The sequence below is a fragment of the Macrotis lagotis genome, chromosome 2, assembly GCF_037893015.1.
Source record: "Macrotis lagotis isolate mMagLag1 chromosome 2, bilby.v1.9.chrom.fasta, whole genome shotgun sequence".
Classification (NCBI taxonomy): Eukaryota; Metazoa; Chordata; class Mammalia; order Peramelemorphia; family Peramelidae; genus Macrotis; species Macrotis lagotis.
The window spans coordinates 162,678,117-162,700,001 of record NC_133659.1 but is presented as its reverse complement, the minus strand read 5'-3'; the positions used below and the strand labels follow the sequence as shown (position 1 = coordinate 162,700,001).

The 21,885-nt window shown below is 47.3% G+C and overlaps 3 protein-coding genes across 14 annotated transcripts in view; 2 read left to right on the top strand and 1 right to left on the bottom strand.

Moving 5' to 3' along the window:
* PEAR1 (platelet endothelial aggregation receptor 1) overlaps positions 1–1,552 on the top strand; it is a 41,920-nt gene extending 40,368 nt beyond the window's left edge. Inside the window, exons 21-23 of the mRNA XM_074223177.1 lie at positions 256–321; positions 453–728; positions 1,040–1,552. Coding sequence (XP_074079278.1) covers positions 256–321; positions 453–728; positions 1,040–1,191 — 494 coding nt within the window. The 3' untranslated portion in view covers positions 1,192–1,552. The remainder of the gene's footprint in view (positions 1–255; positions 322–452; positions 729–1,039) is intronic.
* A 351-nt stretch (positions 1,553–1,903) lies between these two features.
* Positions 1,904–14,596, top strand: LRRC71 (leucine rich repeat containing 71). Of its 4 annotated transcripts, XM_074223175.1 has the most exons (16): positions 1,908–1,992; positions 2,240–2,350; positions 3,798–3,929; positions 4,528–4,668; positions 4,763–4,838; positions 5,392–5,469; positions 9,198–9,266; positions 9,619–9,778; positions 10,340–10,423; positions 10,509–10,607; positions 11,021–11,137; positions 11,839–11,932; positions 12,514–12,620; positions 13,478–13,589; positions 13,971–14,092; positions 14,417–14,596. In XM_074223175.1, the coding sequence occupies exons 2-16, from the start codon at positions 2,269–2,271 to the stop codon at positions 14,528–14,530; spliced, it is 1,587 nt and encodes a 528-aa protein (XP_074079276.1). In that variant the 5' UTR covers positions 1,908–1,992; positions 2,240–2,268; the 3' UTR covers positions 14,531–14,596. The 4 variants fall into 4 exon arrangements, with proteins under 4 accessions (XP_074079275.1, XP_074079274.1, XP_074079277.1 ...); XM_074223174.1 differs by having other exon boundaries at positions 1,904–2,350; positions 12,514–12,602; XM_074223173.1 differs by having other exon boundaries at positions 1,904–2,350.
* A 2,797-nt stretch (positions 14,597–17,393) lies between these two features.
* LOC141513406 (rho guanine nucleotide exchange factor 11-like) overlaps positions 17,394–21,885 on the bottom strand; it is a 98,400-nt gene continuing 93,908 nt past the window's right edge. For 6 of the 9 annotated variants that reach the window (XM_074223164.1, XM_074223165.1, XM_074223166.1 and 3 more), the window contains 4 exons: positions 21,015–21,110; positions 19,643–19,884; positions 19,319–19,508; positions 17,394–18,668 (listed from right to left, as the gene is read on the bottom strand). In XM_074223164.1, coding sequence (XP_074079265.1) covers positions 18,613–18,668; positions 19,319–19,508; positions 19,643–19,884; positions 21,015–21,110 — 584 coding nt within the window. In that variant the 3' untranslated portion in view covers positions 17,394–18,612. Of the gene's footprint in view, positions 18,669–19,318; positions 19,509–19,642; positions 19,885–20,121; positions 20,270–21,014; positions 21,111–21,885 lie in introns of those variants that run through there. The other 3 variants (XM_074223168.1, XM_074223169.1, XM_074223171.1) reach the window with 2 other exon arrangements.

The window sequence follows — 21,885 nt, the reverse complement described above, 5'->3', positions numbered from 1 at the left end:
CTTATTCTGAAACCATGGAATTCTGTATTAGCATGAATGAGGGGTAAGGGTATCTGTATATCTGGAACCTTTTGAAGGTAGCAGGGAGAGGGGGATGTGAAAACCTGAGCCAGGTTGAAGATACCAGCTTTATTCCATACTAGGGAAAAGTAACTTTGGACCTCAGTTTCCTCCTCTGTGAAAGGCAGAGAACTGGAAATTATTTCTAAGGCCTTTTCCAAGTCTCAGTCCTATGATATTCATCCCTTTCCCCAGGGAGAGGCCTATTGGAGCGGTACAGTTACAGTTCTGGCAATGGACTGGGACACCTCTACGGTAAAGGTACAGTCAGTCAGAAGAAGGTGGAAGGGAGTGGTAGGGAATCACATGAATCTAAAAACTGAAAAGGTTTGGTGGAGGAAGTGTGTGGGGGATACCTCTGCTGAGGCCTGATCTTACTCCCCATCCCCCAGGGCCCATCCCAGAAGAAGGACTAGGGGCCAGCATAAACTCCCTGTGCAGTGAGAACCCCTATGCCACCATCCGAGACCTGCCTAGCCTGCTGGGCCCCCCCAGCGAGGGTAGCTACATGGAAATGAAAGGCCCCTCAGGTGCTGCGGCGGAGACCTTGGCAGAACACAGTCCACCTCGCAGATATGTGCCCCACCCCCGGAAGAGTCAAAGACTGCCAAGACCGGACAGCCAGAGGGACAGCGGCACCTATGAACAGCCAAACCCACCAACCCCAGGTGAGGGTGCTCACAGTCCTGAGCCAGGCAGGGTTGCCCCTAGGTCGAGTTCAGATTGGGGAGAAGGGTGGGAAGAGACTGGGAGAGTTTACTCCGAGCTTTTTATGGTTCACCACGGGGTGGAGTCGGGGTAGGGGTGGACATCAGGTCAGTATTAGCCGTGACCAGGACAAGGACTGGAGGAGGAGAGAAGGAGGGAATGGGGAAGAGCAGAAGGGGGAAGAGAGGATGGACCTTGCTTAGGAGGAGGCCCCAAAGTGCGGGGGGGGGCTCAGGACTCATCCACAGCCCTTGCGTCTTCTCCCCACCAGACTTCGTCGCTGGAGCACCGCAGCCCCCCATCCCACCAGGTCCTCCCCCGGGCCATTACGACTCCCCCAAGAACAGCCACATCCCGGGACACTATGACCTGCCTCCCGTCCGGCACCCCCCCTCGCCGCCGAGGCCGCGCCAGGATCGCTGAAGGGGCCCCGGGGAGGGCCCCTGAGGAGAGCCCGGGCCCTGAGGGAGGACCGAACTCGGAGCTCCTGGGGGGCGCCCCCCGCCCCCCAGTTTGGAGACAGCCCCCCCCGACGGCTGAAGAGAAGAGGAGCTGGAAGCCGTGGTTTCGGGGTCCCGGGGGAGAAAAGGCGGCCACCGTGGCCCGGGGCTGGGCAGGGCGCCAGGGCTGCTCTGTGCTGCTGCTGCCCAGGCCGGGGGCCCCGGGGGCCCGCGCCGCGCGTGTAAATAAAGTCGCTGCATGTCTCGTGGCGCGGAGCGTCTTTGATTATTGGGGGGCGGGTGACCCCTCCTCAAGCGCTGAATTCTCTGCGTCTCGGCGCCCCCTCAATGGATCGGGGCGAAATCGCGCCTCAGAGCTCCGGGCGCCCGCGCCCTGTCCCCCGGGGGCGCCGCGGGCGCGCGGACGCAGGACGGCGCCGCGCACGGCTCCGAGCGCCCTGTCCCCCGGGGGCGCCGCGGGCGCGCGGACGCAGGACGGCGCCGCGCACGGCTCCGAGCGCCCTGTCAGTCACCCCGCGGCGCCGCGCGCGGCTCCTCCCGACCCGCAGCCCGGGCGGCAGGCGCGCAGGCGCGCTGAGGCCGCGGCGCGCCCGGCGCTCCCGGCCCCGCAGCGCCCTCTGCAGCCCGCGCGAGCGCCCCGCAGTTGTCCCCTGGCCCGCCCACCCGCCCGCCGGCCCGCCCCCCGCCCGCCGGCCCGCCCCGGGCTCCAGTCCCGTTGTCCTGGAGAGAAAGGGACGCCCAGGCGGAGTTGCAGCCGGGGCTGGTAGAGCGGCCTCCTCCGGAGCCCGGCTCCGGGGCGCCTCGTCCCGCTCCCCCAGTCCCTCCGCCTCTCCCCGGGCCCTCACTCCCCTCTGCGCCCCGGCCCCCGGCCCCCTCCCCACGGGCCCCCCTCCCAGGGCCCTGCTGCAGCCACTCCCGTCTGAGCCCCCACGCGGCCTGGGGGGAGCGGGGTCGGGGGGCGGGCGGAGGGATGGGGTCCATCGGCTCTCCTCTCTCCCGCACTTCCCCAGCGCCCAAAACCCCCGATGCCTCGGGGAAGATGGGGAAGAAAGAGAGGGGGCAAAAGGAGAAGCCTGCCCCCATCCCCCAGACTCTGGGAGAAGAGGAGCCCAAAAACCCAGGTGAGACCGGACCCGGGGGGGTGGGGGGGCGGAGCAGGGGGGCTAGATTCGGAGGACCTGGGTTCGGATTCTGCCTTATGCCAAGTGGCCGTGGGGACGGCTCACCTAACTTCACGTCACTTACTCATTTGTGAAAGAAGGGAGCTGGACAAGACCACCCCCAGCCCTGCAGCCGCAAAGTCCACCTGTTTCATCTCCCACCTGTCCAAGGCTTGGATGTCCATCCTCTGTCCGCTACTGACGGGCTCCACTTCTGGTGGAGGAAACTGAGGGATTCCTGACTTCCTTCTCTCCCATTGCTCCCATATAGAAATGCTCTCCTCCACCGAAGCCGTCCTTCCCCGCCTCCCAGATTGTGCCACATTTGCACACCCTTTCACCCCCAGCCTCCTAGTATTGATTCAGATTTCGCTCCGTTTCCAAGGCACACTTCAAATGCCATCTTTTCCAGGAGGCCTTTCTCGGTTACCCCCGACCTTGGAACTCCTACAGGAAATTAATAAGAGCCGGAAAAGGCTTTCCATAGAGGCCATCAGGTCAAGTCCCTGATGTCACAGATTGGAAAATAAAAGATAATCATTTACTTAAAACCATACATACAGGTAGTAAGGGGAACAGCCTAGATTCTTAGACTGACCTATAAACTCCATAAGGGCAGCGATCATGTTGTATCTAAACATTTTAGATCCCCAAACACCTAGCTCTTCAAACAATACCAGAGGTTCCTAGAAAGTGTTGGTGGAGTTCTAGGATACTCCATATCCTGTTTTGTATTATCTTTTTATTTGAATATTTATTTGAATTTTGTCTTACCTTGAACTTGACTGTAAGTTTTTAGATTGAGATCTTAGTTACCTTTGGAGTTCCATCTCTATCCATTACAGTCTCAGGTACATAGCAACCCATGAAATAGCAACCTGATGAAATAACTTTCCATTACTGGCAGGATTAGAGTCGGGTCATTTGAGTCCTATTGCAGGGCACTTTGTTCTTCAGCTCATTGTGTCTGCCCAGAGCCGGACCCTGAGGTTGCAAAGAGCTCAGGATGACACAGCTCTTTGCCCTTTAGGGAAATGAGCAAGGGAGGGATATTTGAGGAGAGAGGCAGTGTATGAAGAAACAGGGGTAGAGGGGCAGGAGATGAGAAGACAGAGGGGAAGGGGGCAGGAGATGAGACAGACTAGGAGAGGGTTAGGGGATGAAGAGACAGCAGGGAAGAGGGCAAGAGATGAGACATAATAGGAAGGGAGAATAGAAGGGCAAGGGGTGAGGAAGCTCCAGAGGATAGGATAGGGCAGGGAGATGAAGGGGAATAAATATTAAGACAAATCTGTCCCACAGTTTACTTGGGAGATGTAGTCAGGATGCCCAGTCTTTGCTTCCTCCTGGTGGATGTGATGTGCCATCGCAGAGGGTCCAAGTAAATCCTTCTCCCTTCTTCCCTCAGAGGACTATCAGTGCGTGGGAATCTTGGAACAGGACTTTGTCGAACTCTGTACTCGTTATGGATATGTAGACTTCCCCAAAGTTGTTGTCCGCAACCAGGGTCGCAGTACCTCCACCTCTGAAAAGCCAGTGGGTGAGTGAACTCATTCCAGTTCCTCCCCTCCCACCACCTCCAACCAGATCTCCTGGCTGGGCCTGAGGCATTTTGACATGCTCTCCAGCCTCCATATCAGACTGATTCTGGGGCCCAGGGGTGTGCATGGGAGAGTTCCCAGAGGGAAGTGCAAGGCTCCAAGAGACTATAGAAATATTAGTGATGATGATGATTAGGGCAAGTATTCTTTCTCTATTTCCCCATCTTTCCTGCTCACTCAACTCTGCACACTGGAAGACAGAGATAGCTAGGCTTTCTTGCTCAACGCTTCTAAGTTTTTTCTCTATAACCTCAAATGTTCTGCATCCTGGGGTTTGGAACTCCAAGAAATAAAGTGCTTGGAGACTGGGTGCTTGCTACTTATGTAAACCTTGCATAGATAGGTAGGTCATCTTTTGATCATCTTTTTTAGATATATAGATGTTTTCCTCATCTGAAAAAGTCTCTTAGCCCTCAATCTAGGATCCTTTTGATGGATTCATCTCCTTTGGGCATTCCTGAAAAGGCTAGTGAGATGAGAGTGGAGGACAAGGTGGCAGGGAGGGATGATTGAGATCCCCTCCCCACATGTCCACAGTGGAGGAACAGCGAGTCTCTGCCTCCTGTAGCCAAAACAGCCTCCTCCAGATTGAGACCAAATATGCCTTCTTCCGGCCCACCATCCAGGTGGAGCTGGACCAAGAGGACCCCAAGTCTGTTCGGGAAATCTTCATCCGAGGTGAGCCTCCCTCCTCCACCCCCCCCCCCCACCCCCGCCCTAGCTCAGAACTCAACCCTTTCTACTCAGGCTTCAACCTCCCTTTTTCCTTTAGGTTGGAAACTGGCTGATCCAATTCTGGGGATTTTTAGCAAGTGTCTGCCCTCCCTCACCCAGCTGCAGGCTATCAAGTGAGAGATGGGGCAAGAGTTTGGGGAGGGGGGAAGAACTCCTAAGAAGGGACTGAAGGGAGATATGAGATATACTGGAGGAATAAGGGGCAGAAAGGACTCAGACTCTGGGGGAGGTGTGTCAGGAAGACTCAAGTTTCAATCCTGCCTCTTACTAACCATATGGCAATGAGCAAGACAGTTAACATGTTTGCCTCAGTTTTCTTAACTGTAAAATGGGGATCATAATAGCCCCTACCTACCAGGGTTGTTGATAGGAATTAGAGATTCCCAGGGAACAAAGAAGTGAGACTTAAGGGTAGAACTGAAGCTCTTTCTAGGAGTGTAGGATCATTAGGAAGATACTAAAGGAAGGGGAAAGAAACTTTGTGGTGATAAAGCTAATCAAGGACAAGAATAATTGGGGTTGTTTTGGATTGGAATGTCTGTTCTAGATGGTAGTTTGCAAGGATGTCCTGTCTGTAGAGGATGGGGGAAGGACTACCAGGCTTGGGTCCCAACTTGCTGGATATCTGAAGTAATGGTCTTCCTATATCCTCCCCTTTTACCTAAGCTTGTGGAAAGTGGGACTGACTGATGAGACCTTAACTACCTTCATCGCTCTCATCCCTACTTGTGCCTCCACTCTCAAGTAAGCAGAAAAGGCCAGGGAGAGGTCCTGTCTTCCAAGGCCCTGGGTAGATGGGGGGAGCAAAGCGGGGGGGCTGGTTCAAATTCTTTTGCATCTCAGAGCTTGTTTCCTCATGTGCAAAACATAATTGGACAAATTGATTTCTGATGCCCTGCTATGAAAGGAACAAATTTCTTCTTTGATCCCCCTTTTCTCTTTATGCCAGGGGCGGGGAACATCTGGCCCTTGGACCATATAAGGTCTGAGAAATCCTTTGGTCTGACCCTTTGATAGCAACCAAAGGCAGACTCAAAATTCAATAAATCTAGGAGCATTTTTAGGGGTGAATTCAATGTTTGACCAAATATAGCAGGCAAATGATGTTATAAATAACCAAATAAGTTTCAGCAGAATAAAGGTTCCCACCCCTGCTTTACTCCAACCCCTAATCTTTGACAGTATACAAATTCATTGCTTTCACCGACAACTGAAAAAAAATCTCAGGTCCAATTGCCCCATTTTACAGAGAAGAAAAATGAGGTCTCCAAGAGGTTTCGTTTTGAAAAATCTTTACAAAAAAAAAAAAAGATGAAACAGAAACTACCACCTGCGGTAAAGGAAGAGTTTACAAAAGACAGGCATACAACTTGCTTCTAGATTCCAGCCTCCTTCATCCACATCCAATGTTCCCTTTCTTAATTTTCCTATCCTAAGGGGTTTTCCCCCCTTGGTACTAGTTCCAATTATCCTTCCCTTAGCTGATTTCTTTTTTTAAAATTTTATTTAAGGCAATGGGGTTAAGTGACTTGCCCAAGGTCATACAACTAGGCAATTATTAAGTGTCTAAGGCTGGCCTTGAACTCAGGTCCTCCTAACTCCAGGGCTTTATCCACTGCACCACCAAGCTACTCGCCCCAATCCTTCCCTCAGTTTGGAAATTTTTCAGATTGGAATCTCTAGGAGTCTTGCCTTTTTCCCCTCCCAACTAGTTTCCCTTTTCCACATGGTCCATCTGAAGCCCTAATGTTTTTTTTTCCAGACAAGAACAGAAACTCATTGTAATGAAGACAACGGACCTCAGTTTCCTCATTTGTAAAATGAAATTTCGTTATTCATTAAATGAAGGATTTGGATTGGATGACTTGAGGTCCCTTCCAATTCTAAATCTTAAAAATTCATGGGAGATGATGAAATCCACAGGAGTCTAGAGCAGAGATCTTAAACTTTTTTTAAAAATGTCATGAGCCTTTTTGGTCTGGTGAAACCTTTGGACCCATTCTTAGAATGATTTAAAAAAAATCAGGGAAGGAAATCCTAAATTTCAGTTTGAGATTGGCGAAAACAAAGATGTAAAAAAAAGTTTTTTAGTTATTCAAGTTCATGGATACTTGAAATGCATCCAGGATTTTGGTAACTTGAGTGTTCTTGGACCCCAGGTTAAGAACCACAGATCTAAGAGAGAAAAGAGGAACCTACAACATTGTTACTATGGAGCTAGGAGGCAGATTTTTTGTTCTATGCCCAGCTCTGGCAGAAGCTAGCTGGAAACCTCTTTTGGCATTAGTTTTTTCAAATGTAACACTGCTTCACTGTATATAGTGGGAGAAGAAATATGAGGACAGAAAGCAAAATTTAAACATTTGGATTTAATTTTTCTTTTTTAAGACAGTAAAAGTAAAAAAAAAGTGAGAAATTAGCTTTATTACTTTGACAACCCTCTTATTCTGTTAATTCTTCATTTGCCTATGAGAAATTAGTTAAATCCTGAACTGAGAAAGGATCATTACTGACTTATACTCACTTACCCAGGGGCTCTGATATAGGTGCCTAGCTCCCTGTGACAGGACCTTTTTCCCCAAATCACGTAGACAAAGACGATCTCTCCTGATTTGAGAGCTGTACCTGGGACCACCTCATCATCAAACTCCCACTCAGCTGGGGAAGGGGGTTAGATAGCAGCGTAGAGGGGAAGATGGAGACTCTATATCCCAAGTTTGCTAGGGAGTCTACCCATCCCAGAAAGCTCAGAAGCAGCAGGTAATTTGGTAGCCTCTATTTAAATGAATTATTCTTAACTTTTTTTTGGAGGTATCCATCTATGACTTCTAAAGGTCACATAGCTAATAAGTGTCTGAGACCAGATTTGAACTACAGTGCTCCTGACTCTAGGGCCTTCCTGCCCCTAAATTAATTATTCTTGATAATTAGGTGCTAGGGCCAGTTGTTTCTTCACATTTGGGGTCCAAGAAATTGAATGATTATTGGGAGTCATAAAATTTATTATGAAATGGATACTTTCAGGCATAGGATTGAAAGAATTCTTGAAGGCAACCATCCTCAATCCTCAACTTATGTTAGACCTTCAAGGACAACCTTTGAAATTGGTTGAAATCCAGAGGTAAAAACTGGGGAAACAGAAAGAGGAAGCGATCTGTCTAGTCACCAAGGGGGGTCACCTGAATCTCCCTGAAATTGAGGCTGACCAGAGATGGAGTCAAAGGGAAGATTGTGAGAGCTGGAAGGGGCACTATAGAGTGCATCATCCAGCACCCCTGTTTTAGAAAAGAGGAAACAGAGTTGATGTGAAAGCACAAAGTGGAACCTATTTTTGCTGATTCTCCTTTCAGCCCTATTTCATCTTGATTGCTGAAAGTTGTCACAGCAGTAATGGAGAGGAGAGGAGGGCACCTTGACCATTTTAACTGTACCCTGGCTCTGAGTTCCCCCATCCAAATAGAAAAGTTTGAACAGGCAAAATTTGGGAGGGCAAAATTTGAAAGTAAAGAAATAACCCAGGGAAGAGGGAGGCAGGAACATCTGGAAAGCAAGTCCTCCAACAGTAGGGGCCAAGGGACAGATTTTCTCCCTGTCTTGTCCCTTCTGTGTTCCCTTACACCCTATCACCTCTCTCCCAGAGCAAACCATTCTGAGAGGCTCCAGAGAAAGAAAAGCCATTCTTCACCATCATCTAAAAGGCCCCTACAAAAGCCAGATCCCAGGACAGCCAACTACACTTATCATGGTGGCAGTAAAGTTTGAGAGTCAGACCAACTGGGTTCAAATTCCATCTTTGTCACTACCTGTTTGACCTTGGAGAATTCACTTAACCTTTTGAGTCTTAAATTTCCTCATCTATAAAATAAAGGGCTGGACTAGCAGTCTCAAAGGTCCTTTCTAGCACTAGAATTATAATCTTAAAGATTCCAGGGTGGGATGGAGTTTGAGTCTTATCAGTCTTTAGTAGCCAGGGAATTCCAAAAGACAATCAGCAGCTGAAAGGGAACTCCCTCTTTTGATACCTATGGCTCCACTTCCATCCCATCTACAGACTATACCCTGGATTTATGGTGCTGTAGAATCAAAGGACCTGGATTCAAATTCTGACTACTCCATACTATCTATGTGACTTTGGGTATCTCCTTTAACTTTAGTTAATTCATCTGTAAACTGAGAGGTTTGGATTAGAGGACTTCTGAAGTCCCATTTGGATCTCCATCTGTGACCCTGTGAAGAACAACCAGACTATCAAGTTTTTTAAATTTCTCACAGTTGGCTTAGGCAATTCTTAGTCTTAGTCAATCCTTGCCTCTCCTGCTAAGCCTCCTGCTCCCCCACTTCAGGGTGCCCCTTGTACATGCTTCTGGCTTACTTGCAAGGACCTCTATACACAGTCACCCTCCTTAGGGGCTCCTTTGTCTTTCCTGCCTTTCCCTGGGCTTCTAGTGCTGATCTCCCCAATCCCTAATCAGGAAGGTGACTCTGGAGGGAAACCCGATAGTGGAACAGTCTTACCACAGGCTCATGATTCCAGAAAGCACGTGAGGCTCTTCCCTTTCCTCCCAATCCTTGAATCCTGCCCCATCTGGAGGGGACATTCCCTTTCTCTATGTTATCCATAGACTAATTCACTTCTCTTCTATTCCACCCCTCCAAACCCTGGTAAGATACCCTTGGCTCCTCCCTTAGGGACCCTCTCTCCTTGTTCCCCAATTCTCCCTACCATGACTCCCTGCTGCCTGAGACCCTGACCGTCCCTAAATCAGGTTCCCTCACAAATCCCCTAAGATCTTCCTACTTCCAACTCTATCTGCCCATTCCTCTGTGGCCTGTCGGTCCTTGATCCTGGAGGTCCCAAGCCTCCTGTCCCCTCCTACATTCCCTTTCTACCAGCATCACGCACTTGTCCCTGCGGAACAACAACATCAACGATCAGGGTGCAAAACTCCTGGGCCAGGCGCTGTCCACACTTCGTACCTGCAACCGAACTCTGGTCTCTCTCAATCTGGGCTACAACCATATTGGAGATGAGGGTGCTGGCTACATAGCAGATGTGAGGGTTGGGGTCATTGGTTGATTAGAGGGAATGGAGATAGGAGGAGGAAACCCAGAGATTGGAGAGAAGAGCTGTGGGGAGGGAAGGAAAAGAGCTTGTGCTATGGGTCTAAGCAAGGGCCAAGTGGTCAGGGCAGATGGAGGCATAAGGAGCTGGGGAGGAAAAGAAATATAGAAAAAAGAAATATTGCTCCATGGCAGGAGGCAGGGCTGAAGGCAATGACCACAGGAACTAAAAGGGCTTCAGAGCATAGGAAAGAGATTAGGGCACTGGAGGAGATTGGGAAAGGGTTTGGTGAAGGGTTTAGGCTTAGGTGGGGTCATGAGAGAAAACAACCATAAGGACTTTGTGGGATGGGGAAGAACTTGGGGGTCCTGAGGAACCAGAGGGAAGGGATGATGGGGAAGTAGGGTCAAGAGTTTTTGGAGACTGGAGGGAGCAGAATCAGGATATGATGGGAAACAGGACATGGGGGTGGGCCTGGAAACTATGGGTGAAACCCCTGATCAGGGAGGGTACTGCCTCTAGGCCTCTTCAGCTCCTTTCTCCCCACCCCAGGGGCTGCGGCTGAACCGCTCCCTACTTTGGCTGTCCCTGGCCCATAATCGAATTGAGGACAAGGGGGCACTAAAGATTGCTGAGGTAGGTGAAGGTGGGGGTCCCATTCCAGAGGAATGGGTTGGATACCAGAGGAGCCCTTACTTTCCCTCCACATGCCTTGTTTCAGGTCCTGCAGCCTTTTGAACTCACACACACCGAAGTGGTGGAACGCCGGCGACTTCTGCTAGAAAAGGGGGCTCAGGACCGAACGAGAATAAGGGGATCGGTGAGAGATCCAAATAGGTGGAGAAATTTTTAAATCAATCTGTTCAGTGTTTCCTGTAACTTCTGGGCAGGATGACCTGAAGCCTTCATTCATTCCTTTGTGCTATTATTAGTCCCCCGTCTTCCCCTTCAGGATTTCAAGAGTCCCTAACTGGACTCCAATAAAATTCCATGGTCCCCGTTTCTCATCTGTGCAATAAGAAACTAGCTGATCTCTTAAGATTTTTCTCCTCTAACAATATAGAAATCTAGAAATCTTAGCTGTACCATTCCCCACCCCTTCAAAGCATTTTATAAATCAAACAGTTGTTGTTCTCTGTGACCAGTGAGGATCCTTCCTAGGATGGAGGCTACCTTTTTCCCAAGTGGATTGAGAAAGGGGCTGCTAATTTGCCTTTCTGCCCTTTCCCACAGCCCTCTTCATCTCGTCAAGGAGAACGGGACCGGCCTCTGTTGGTGCTTGGTGGTACTGGGAGCAATGACAAAGGACTCAAGGCCTCTAAAAGCATATTGGGCAAGAAGAAGGAGAAGGTTGTAGGTCCTCATGATGGGTGGAACTAAGAGAGGACAGGAAGAGTGTTTACTAATTGTGACTGTCTGTCCCAAGGGAGAGAATTTGAGAAGGTAGCAGTTTGGCCTAGTATCCTACCCTAGTCTGGAAAATCCCCAGAACCTCAATCCTTCAGGAGCATCAACATAGTTACAGGGATTCAAGACTCTGAGGAACCGAAAAGCTTCCTATTGTCAGGGCTTTGCTTAGGGGTTCCCAAGATAGGGACTCTTATGCCTATCTAGGAGGGATGAGAAGCTTGTCAAGAGGCTACAGGGATTATTTTCTAATCAACAGTTGATCTATGAAAATTAATCTTCTTGTTTATGTGTCTAAACATCCTTAAGTCCTAGAATTTATTTCCTTTTTAATAGAATAGGAAGTGATGGAATATTTACTAAAAGCTAAGGAGTACAGGGACTAAAAAAAAGTTAGAAACCCTTGATGTAGGTGGAAAGACTTGAACCAGAGTCAGTAGAGCCTGGGGATAGCAGCCCCAGCATTTTAGAGCAATGCCACCTTGAACAAGGCTGAGCACCTCTGACCTTTCTCATCTCTAAAAATGGGGATGATAGTACTTATACTTCCTCTCTCTCCCAGTATTGTTCTGAGTAAAGTGCTTTGTAAGTTTTCAAGTGTAATGTAAATATGAGCTTTATTATTTTCATCTTGACCTCTGTAGGAAATAACCAAGAAAGAAGAGAAACCCAGCTCTGGGGCATCCCCCACCCAGAATGCCACAAAGAAAGAAGACACTTCCAAGGGTTCTAAAGGGAGTGAGTGTCCTGGTCATTATCCCTGGGATATACAGGCTACTTGGGGTTCAGGGACTTCATTAAGACCCCACCTCCTTTTATGCCCTTACTTGGGGCGGCTAGGTGGTGTAGTAGATAGAGCACCAGCCCTGGAGTCAGGAGTACCCAAGTTCAAATCCGGCCTCAGACACTTAATAATTACCTAGCGGTGTGGTCTTGGACAAGCCACTTCACCCCATTTGTCTTGCAAAAAAAAAAAACCCTAAAAAAAAATAAGACCCCAGCTCCTTGAAGTGAGGGGGTTCTCTTCCAATGCAGGCAGGGCTCAATCAGCTCCATGTGCTAGATGGAGAAGAATCCTTAGAGCATTTATCAGGTAACATTCCCTACAAAGATGGAAGCTAACATTGTTCTGAAGTCATGATTAGGCAGCTCTGCCAGGCCTAGAGGTCATTGCTCTTATTTATCCTTACTGGCCTCCCCCAGCTGTCTCCAGTAGACTTATGGTGACACTTCTAAGATCCCAGAGACCATCTCTATCCCCAGATGTGGCTTTCAAGGATCTAGAACTTGACCCCTGAGCCACTCTCCCTCCCCAACAGAGTTAAATGTCCCAGAACAGAAGCCTGGTCGGGCAAAAGGGGCCAAGATGGGGCCCAGGGAGAAGCGGAGTACACTTGCCGAGTTTGAGGTGATTCAAGAAAAAAAGGTTGGATACTGTCTTCTATTATTGGGGAAGAGAACTGTAAACAAGCAGAGCCCATCATCAACAAGAGGGACAAACAATCCTTTCTTCCTCACTCCCCAATCATATTCTTTGGCACCTTGCAGAATTCCCAAGGTTGTCAGAACTTCCCTGCTCCCCCCCCCACCTATCAATATCTTCTCCAATTAACTTATCTCCACCCACCCCCACCCCATCCATTTTCTCTCATTTATGCCTTCTGCAGAGAAGAAAACTAGCCAGTTTCCCACATTTCCTCTCTTTCAACTCCCTTATTTTATAGTTTCAATCTTCCTATCCTTTCACCAGTATTCTTCATTGTTGGCTACATATCTCTGGCTATCCTCTGTGGATAAAGATGAAACAGTGCTCTTCATCATCCCACTAATTCTACTTCCAAGACCAGGATACCATCCCTTCCCCTACCTCTACTAACAATCCAAACTTCCCTTGGTTTTGGAAGAGAGTCACTGTTTGTCTCCAACTCTCCACAGAAGACCATGGAAAGAGCCCCAGTTAACTGATGGTTCTGTCCTAAATGTTTTTTTTTCTTATCCCCTTTGCTACTTCTGTCTGATCACCTCTGCCAATTTTTGCACTGTCAGCTCTGACTCCCCCTAGTTTTCCCATTCCCGATATGTAGACAAGTTTGGAAAGGTTGGGTATTCTGCCCTTACCTCCTTCTGGCTCCTGGTCTCTTGTAGCAAATCTTTTCAAGAAGTGCCCCCATAGCTTTCCCTTCATCTAGTTCTAATAGTAACCAGATGAAACTGCCCAAAGAGGGCAATCGGAATAGGTAAAAAAGACTGCTTGATCATCCTTTTGTCTCCTGTCCTGAACAGCTGAGCCCTGAGCCTACTGAGATCCTCAGCCCTCTTTTAGAGCAGACAGAGCATAGAAATGGGAAGGTTTTCTTATCAGGAAACAAAGTCCTTATGCACCTCAATCTTATTCGTAAGTAGATCCAGCTCTCCAGACTCCCAAAATAAAAGGTTCTATCTTTCCCTGAACCTCAGGGCCCTGTCATCAACACGAGGGACAAACTGTCTCCCCCACTTCCCACCACTCTGATTCCCATCTGGAGTCAGTCTCCATGAATAACCAGAGTGGGGTATGTTTGGATCGTGATTTGAGGCTGGAAGGGGATGAAAGAGGAGGGAAATAAGGAGAGGGACTTAGGGAAGGGGTAGATGGGCAGTCGGTAGTCTAAATTCTTTGGAATTAAGGATGACTCAGGAAAATGAAAGAGGATATGAGGAAGCGGAAGCCTATGCTGAGAGCCCTTAAGTGAGGAAGGCTGTGTTGAGAGGCTTATCTTCTCATTTATGCCTTTAGGGAACCGAATCACAGAAACAGGTCTGAGAGGTTTCCTCAGTGCTGTCCAACACCAAGTGAAGTTCACCAAACCCAAGAGCCCATCTAAGAACCCATCAGGACTGCTAAAACTGATGCTGGGGGTGAGCCTGAATCACTTCCCTGTATAGGAAGAACCCCACACTTAGTCTAATGGGGCCCATCTCTTTTTTTCCTTAATCCCCAAGAAAGGCGCAGTTACTCATGATTCAAGTTCTCCCACTCCCAATTCATATCAAGAAGTCCTTCCTGTGACCTAGACTCCACTGCTCTTGCTGCAGGGTCAACCCATTTCTACTCATTTTAAAAAGTAAATGGTGTCTTCCATCCTCAAATCCCACTATTCCCCTATTGCAGGGCTTCATGCCTGGGAAATATACCGAACTGAGGTTTAACCAAAGCCTTTTCTCTTCCCTTTTTTGTATCAGAAAAATTCCTTTCCCCCACAATGTGAGACCTATAACATGATTCAGGAGATGATGATTCCTCGAGAACTCAAGACTAAAAAAGATGAAGAAGGTCCACCCCTCCCTGGACCCTGAACTCCTTAGGGGTGAAGGACTAACCCCCAAATCATCCCTGGGTTAATAAAATCCTCTTGTACCTTTCTGAGGATCTCTAAGCTCTTTATTATGGACTTAGCCATTACTTGGGGGCCAGAGAGGTATATTACACAGTAGAACTTGGATTAGGACCTAAATGTGTATGGGACTCCTTTATATGCAAACCATACCATATGAGGAAGGGAAAATTTAAGGGGGAAAAGATAGCTGTCTTTAAGAACTTAAAAGGGTGTCACATGGAAGCAGAATTAGATATTTTCTGCTTGACCCCCCAAAAAGAAAGAAAAACTTCCTAACAATTGGAAACATTCAAACAATGAGAACCATCCAAAAGTGGAATGGCCTACCTCATCAAGGACCTTCAAGTAGAGGCTGGTTGTGATGTTGTAGGGAATCCCCTAAAGGTCTAGGTAGAATAGACCTCTGAGAGTCCATGAATAGATGATCTCTATGGATCCTCCCAGCTCTAAACTGATTCTGAACACAGTCCAAACTGTATGAATATGGAAATATTTACTTCTGCTCACAGGATAAGCCTCCATTCCACAAGCCTTCTCCCCTGCTCCAGAAAACCAATAATCCAAAGCTGGGTCAATCATGAGGCAAAGATTGCTGACCCCTGGGTTAGCTGGCCAGAAGCTCTGGTGTTTTGGTCTATGGAAGTTTTGCTGATGGCGCTCCCAGAAGAGAAATCCAGGAGTTTGAATACCTTCCTTGGGAGTGAAGAAAAGCAATTTACAAGCAGGAAAGGCTCCACCTTCTGCCCTACTCAACAGTTCAAATATTTACTCACTCTGTGCTTAGTCCCAGATAAAGGAAAACAAAGTGATCCTGCCCTTAGGGAGAGCATTCTACCAGGGTATAAAACTAGAGGTGTGCAGCTAAGACCAGACAAAACTACCCATACCTTTTTTTTTTTTGAGCAGGAAGGGTGGGTTTTGGGGCAATATCCAAACACCACTGGTTTCAGTATATCTAAATGGGAGGATATCTAGACTTAGTCATATGAGAATTAACTGGACTCTGGAGATGTATAGTTCAGAAGAGAAAATTTATGGGGGATGTGATAAAAGAAGTGAAGACATGATAGTCTTCAAGAATTTGAAGGTGAAGAGGCAGAGGCAGAGAGCAAGTCTGTGCTGGTTGTGGCAGTGGGATGTCAGAGGGGGGACATTGTAGAGGGGCAACTGGACCCTTATGCCAGAACAGGTAAAGAGAGAATGGGGTTTGTCTAAAAAGTCAGAGCTATCTTGATTCTGCATCTCTACAGGCCAAATTCACCTGGAAATGTCCATCCTAGCCTTCCAGCTCTCTGTTCCTTTTCACTTCTCCACTCATAAATTCTTCAGCTGCCTTGACTGTACTTCTTCCAGTTCCTGCAATATTTCCCAGCACTGACATCTAGACTGCCTGAGTGGATTACATAGAATTGGTATCCCTCTTCTCTCAATAAAACTGAGAAAAACCCTTTTAGTGATCAGCAGCATATCTTTATCTGCAAAGCCTGGGACTGGGATAATTTCATGGGAAGCACTGGGGAGAGGTCTATTTACTAGCATGAATAAACTGCAGTTCTACAATGACGAAAGTTCTTCCTACTCAGTTTCCCTAAAGACTACTGAGCTGTCTCCCAACCCTCCACGCCAATATTCCTTCTTAGGCTTTACTTGGCCTGCCGCCATGGCTGGGATGAGTTTCCCAGCTTTGCTCCCATGTTCCATTCTAGGGATGCATTTACTCCTGGTCATGTAATGACAAGGCCAAGGTCTTTAATACATGGATCCATGTTTCCACTGCTCCCTAAAATGCTTCAGCTCTGATCAAGCCAAACACAGTTCTACAACTTTGTTTCTGTGAGCAAGGGTCCTCTGCCCTTCATCCATGGCTCTACTCTCTCCATTTTATGACATCACAAATGTTTAGAGCTGGGAGGTACCTCAGAGCTCATTTAGAATAATTCCCTTACTAAAGGCCAGTGAGTTTTAATTTCAGCTTCTGTGACATGGTATTCATATCTGTAGTAGCCAAGGTTCAAAGGGGGTACTGTTTGTAAAATGCTTTACTAACTTTAAAGCACAATTGAACACAAAACTCAATTACTCCATATCAAGTTCTCCAATCTTCCAATTATTCTAGTCCAGGCCAATCATTTCCCTCTCTGAACTCCTGTCATACTGAAAGTCAAGACTATCCAGTTTAGCTTTCCTCTATCTTGTGGTAGTGTTGTTTGTCCTTCACTCTCAAAGAGGAACCATGACATTAGGGTAGTGATGGCAGGACACACAGGTGAATTGGATTTGAATGAGGGAAAATTGTGCAAAGTCACCAGTCACACTCACTTCCCCGGAGTCATCTGGGTCCAGTTTATTATATATATTTTTGGAGTTCCTCTTTCAGCAGGGAAAGGGCCAGGACCTAGTCCACAACTAGGGAGTCAACTAGTGGCACAGAGGCTTATTACAAGCTCATGGGGGGTGGGGGATCATCTTGTTGACTTCACTGTCTTTGTCTTAGAAGTTCATCTCCATTTTGGTCTAAGGGTGATGGATCCTATCTAAGAAATTTAAGGAGGCTTCAATCCGAAGTTCTGAAGGAACTGACAAACCTAACCTTTAGCTCCTTTAAGTACTGGGATATATTATGATTTTTTGCTTTGCCTGTGTGCATCACAAGCTGCGTCTGCGTAAGATCCAGTTCTATTGGCTCCTTTATATAAGACATTTTAGATGACAATGGTGATTTAAGAACAGGCATTTGGGCAGGAGGTCCTGTTGGTGAGGCCCTCCCCAGTGCTCTCCCAAGAAAAAGCCTACTCCAAGAATCACACACCACCACAGCTGAAGAATATTTAAGTTTTCTTAAAAAAAAAAAAAGAAAATCTTAACCATAAAAGGAAAATAAAAGATTATACATAATTTTAACAGCAGTCATTTCCATATCTATATTTTATATATTATATATATTTATATTTATATATTATGTATATATATACACCTAGCACAGTGTGTATATTCTATTAATCTTTAAGGGAAGGACAGCTATTTTGAGGACTAATGAGAAGATGCCTTCCAGGGGCAGGTTCTGGGCAGGACAGGGGTTCCAGCTCTTAATGTTGCCTGCCCAAGGGACTGTTTTCAGCTCTAAACCTAATGCATTGGTTTCCTTTGTAAGTATGGGAGTGAACAGAGATGGGGTGAGGGATTCAACATTTGGCTGGTTCCATACCCAAGTCTTCTTGCTTGGGTAGAGCAGGTAAGAAATCCAGGGAGGGGAGAGCAATAGGCAACTAGTACCAGGGGTCTTTGGAGCTGGGAGGAGTCAGAAGCTAGGAACCCTGTTTCTCACAGTTTCTCATGGAAGGAAACATTCTGCTTTTCTCACATGTCTAAAGGAATGTGGGGCAATCTATCCTGGCTCTTCCTTGGGAGCTCTGTGCCATTTCCTCATCTCAGAACTGGGTTAGGGGATGGGGAAGAGGTTATTCACTAGTATATACTGAATGATGTCTCCCTCTAACCCTGGCACTCCCATTCAGAGCTGCCTCCAGTCTTTCCCCACCCCTTCTCAGGAGCAGAGGCCTTCGAGTAAAGTTATTTACAAGAGCAAAGACGCACATACAATACATACATATTTATAGAAAACCAAAATGGCAAACAGGAGGGAGTCACCTAAACTCCCTGCCTTGGGATCCTATGAGGAAAGGGATGGGGTGGAGAAAGTGCATTTATACAGACGACTCCATCTCTCACTCAAATGTACAGATGTGATAGTCAAGTCTGCAAGGTATATACACATATACACATATGTGCATAGACATGTGTTCAGGGAAGGAAAGGGGGCCTCTCAGATGCAATTAGCATGCACAGAGGAGACTTGAGGCTCTAGTGAGGGGGAGAGGACAGCAAACTTGACTGACATTTGAATGGAAGAAGCAACATGCGTGGAGCCAGGCATCTGGCTCCCCCTCAGACCTGGCTTAGATTCTAGTCCCTCCTGTGCCCCCTGCCCTGGGGCGGTCCCTGAGGAGGCGGGGAGCCAAGAAGTCTTAGGGGTTTCCATGATTAAAGTCCCAGTGAAATGGCTGTATCTGCTGGACTGTCTTCTAGGCTGTCAGAGCCTGCAGGAATAAGAGTGGGAAGGAAAAAAAGAACTGAGATGAGTACCAGAGTATTAAAAAAGAGAAGTGTTTGTCAATACAGACAGTTCTCACTTATTTGGCCTAGAGATCCCAGGAATCCCAAGGTGCTCTTCAGCCCTCTCCATGCTTCACAAAAAGCATTCACAGACAAAACAAATAAAATTCCCATCTTCTCTGTTTGGATATCAAATGGGGAGGGACCATCTCTGTTGTGAGTCTAACATTATTCAGGCTTATCTCCTGGACAAAGAGCAAAGGGTGGGCTCAAGAAAGGTAGCTTCTCCGGGTGGCTAGGTGGTGTTGGGGGCGGCTAGGTGGAGTAGTAGATAAAGCACCTGCCTTGGAGTCAGGAGTACCTGGGTTCAAATCTGGTCTCAGACACTTAATAATTACCTAGCTGTGTGGCCTTGGGCAAGCCACTTAACCCCATTTGCCTTGCAAACCCCCCCCCCCAAAAAGAAGTAGCTTCTGGGAATGGATGGGGTATGTCCAAAAGAGAAATTACAACCCCTCTCCTCTTCAAATCCCTGTTTTTCTTTGCATTCATCCCAAATGTTTTCTTTTCATGTAATGTTATTTCTCAGACAGGGGCATAGCTTAGGGAAAATGGGGAAGCCAGCTTTACTCACCAGTCTCAGGGCCTGGTCCTTGTTCATGACTGTCCTTAGAATATGATGAGCAGGGGTCCTTAGCTGGGGGTGAAGGGGAACTCTCAGTCCATCGAACTGCCTCTGAATTGAGGCCACCCACAGGTGTTGTACCACCAGATGACTCTGCCCCCAAGGACTTTAGCAGCTCCTGGTGGGCTGTCTCCAAGTCCTAAAAGAATATTTGTGGTGGGGTGGGGTAAATGAATACTGCTCAGACACCATCCACCCATAGATCCCTTAGAGATAGAGTGTGAGTCTGCTGGGATCCAGGAGGAAAGGTAGCTTCCAAGCATTCCCTCTCACCTTAAGCCTATTGAGTTTCAGTGTGAGCTGCTCAATGGTCCGGAAGATCATGCCCACATCCCTGAGGGCTAGACTGGAGGCTGTACACTGACCCCTTCTCTCCTCTCCACTGTCTCCCAGGTGCTCAGGTTCTGCTGGAGAGGTGTGGGGAGCATCCTGCTGAGAGAAGCTCCTGGCTATGTCTGATGGGTCTGTATTTGACTCTGGGGGTCCAGTTGGCATGCTGACATAAAAACAGTTTCCTGTTTCCCATGGCAAGAGGCAGAGGAATAGAGTATCAGGCAGGAGAACAGAGTACAGAGACATGCTTCCCCTCCCCATTTCCTCTACACAAAGATTGGCTGAGAGAAGCAAAGTAATATGCCTAACTAATTTCCCTCTACTACAGCCAACTGGGGCTTAAGCAGCTCCCCAAAGTCAGGTTTGTTGTAGACACAGTGTAGAAGAGAGGGGACAACTCACCCCTTTTTTGGGGCATCTCCTATTTGTGCATTATCAGCACACTTCTCCTGTGGGTTAGTTAATATTCTCTGTCTTCAAAACAAAACAAATTCTGTTTTCATGCAACTCATTCTGTATTAAACCCAACCTAGGGAAGGAATAGTGTCTTGGTAGGTTGGTAGATGCCTGAAGTGAGAGGAAGATGCAAGAAAAAAAAAGTTGTAGATCATCTCAGGTGGAGATGAAGAAGCAGGTATTTTTTTTTTCAGGGGAGAGGAGCTGGATCAGGCCATTGAGGCAATAAGTTGGTTTAAAACCCAAATAAAAACAAGTCAGCAGCCCTTTCTAACTGGATTCACTTCAAAAGAATAACCTGTATTCTCCTTTTCTTGTTCCCTCTACATCCTAGCAAATTCAAGTATGTCAAAATTGTCACAAAAGGGAACTGAGACCAACAGAAGACAGACCTAGGCAGCAAGTTTCTACTCTCACTACATGTGGCCCTTTAACCAGTCTCTTTTAATGGTGGTAAGAAGGGATGGGCAATGTGTGATCCCAGTCAACTAGGATATCAAAGGACAAGGACAAGAATTCCTGCTAGCATTCTCTCCTCACCTCCCTTGCCTGAACACCCTCTAGCTGGGACTTGAGTCTATAAAGGAGATTATCATGTGGCTTTTCAAAGGTGAAGGTATGAGTCAAAGGTCAACAAGTCCATGCTTCTTTACCCATACAGACTTTCATCTCACCATTATACACCAAAAAGCTGGTGACTGGGATCTAACTGGATCTCATAGACTGACCTGAAAGATTAATTCATATAGTGGTTCCTTTGCTCCCAAGTTGGCTTTCCTTGCAAGCTCTGCCCTTTTGCCCTGACTCAAGTTTTCCCTACCCCATTTGCAGGTCCCAAGAGAATTCCATATGTTACCCGCGGCATTAGGTCCACCTCCAGCTTCTGGTGGCTCAGTTTCTGATTTGCCACACTCTGGCAATGCAGGGACAGCATTGCTGCCTGCCACCTCAGCTGCACCACCACCACCATGGAGGAAACAGAAAGGAGAGAAAGAGAGTGAGAAGAGGGGAAAGGAAGGGAGGAAGAAAGAAGAAGAAGAGAGGGAGAGGGAGAGGAGGAGCAGGGAGGGGGGAGGCAGGGAGAAGAAGAGAGAAGGAACAATAATAAGGGAAAGACAGATATATATATAGAGAGAAAACAAAGGAGGTGGGAGAAAAAAAGGGGAAAAAAGTTAAGAAAGAACAAAGTAAACATAAGATCATACATGATTATACCCCAGGGAATTAGAGAGAACTTTCTACTGATTCACCAAAAGAGAAAATATGAAGACTGTCAGTTCCTTAGAGACCACAGAGAGAAAATATGAATCCTAGGGGAATAAATGTAAAATCCTAATGGAGAATTTGGAAGCTGGGCTAGTCATGATAATCACACTGATGGCAAATTTAAACAAAACAAAAAGCTGGCAACTCCCTCCTAAGGCTATTTAGATTCCACTTTTCCTCTACCCAGGATCCTTCAATGGCTATGTTAGCATTGCTTCTCATTTCAGTTTGGTTCCTCTATTAACAGTTTCTTTCCCTTATGCTATTCATCTCATCCCTGGAACTATCTTCAGAGATAGTAAATCTTTCTTTAGCTAGTATTTGTCCTGAAGCCTTTGAAAATTCAGAATTCCCCTTCCCGTTCTTCTTACATCCTCCCAGATTTCCTTCCCAACCTTACTCTACATTCCTCTATTGGATCCCTTTTTCTCATCAAATGCCCTGTTATTTTGGCCAACCCC

Bases quoted from the DNA above. Each gene is read 5' to 3' on its own strand.
- LRRC71 (XM_074223173.1), top strand. From the start codon at position 2,200: ATGGGGTCCATCGGCTCTCCTCTCTCCCGCACTTCCCCAGCGCCCAAA. The intron at 4,669-4,762 runs GTGAGCCTCCCT...TTTTTCCTTTAG, and splicing joins TCGGGAAATCTTCATCCGAG to GTTGGAAACTGGCTGATCCA. The intron at 11,138-11,838 runs GTTGTAGGTCCT...TGACCTCTGTAG, and splicing joins TGGGCAAGAAGAAGGAGAAG to GAAATAACCAAGAAAGAAGA.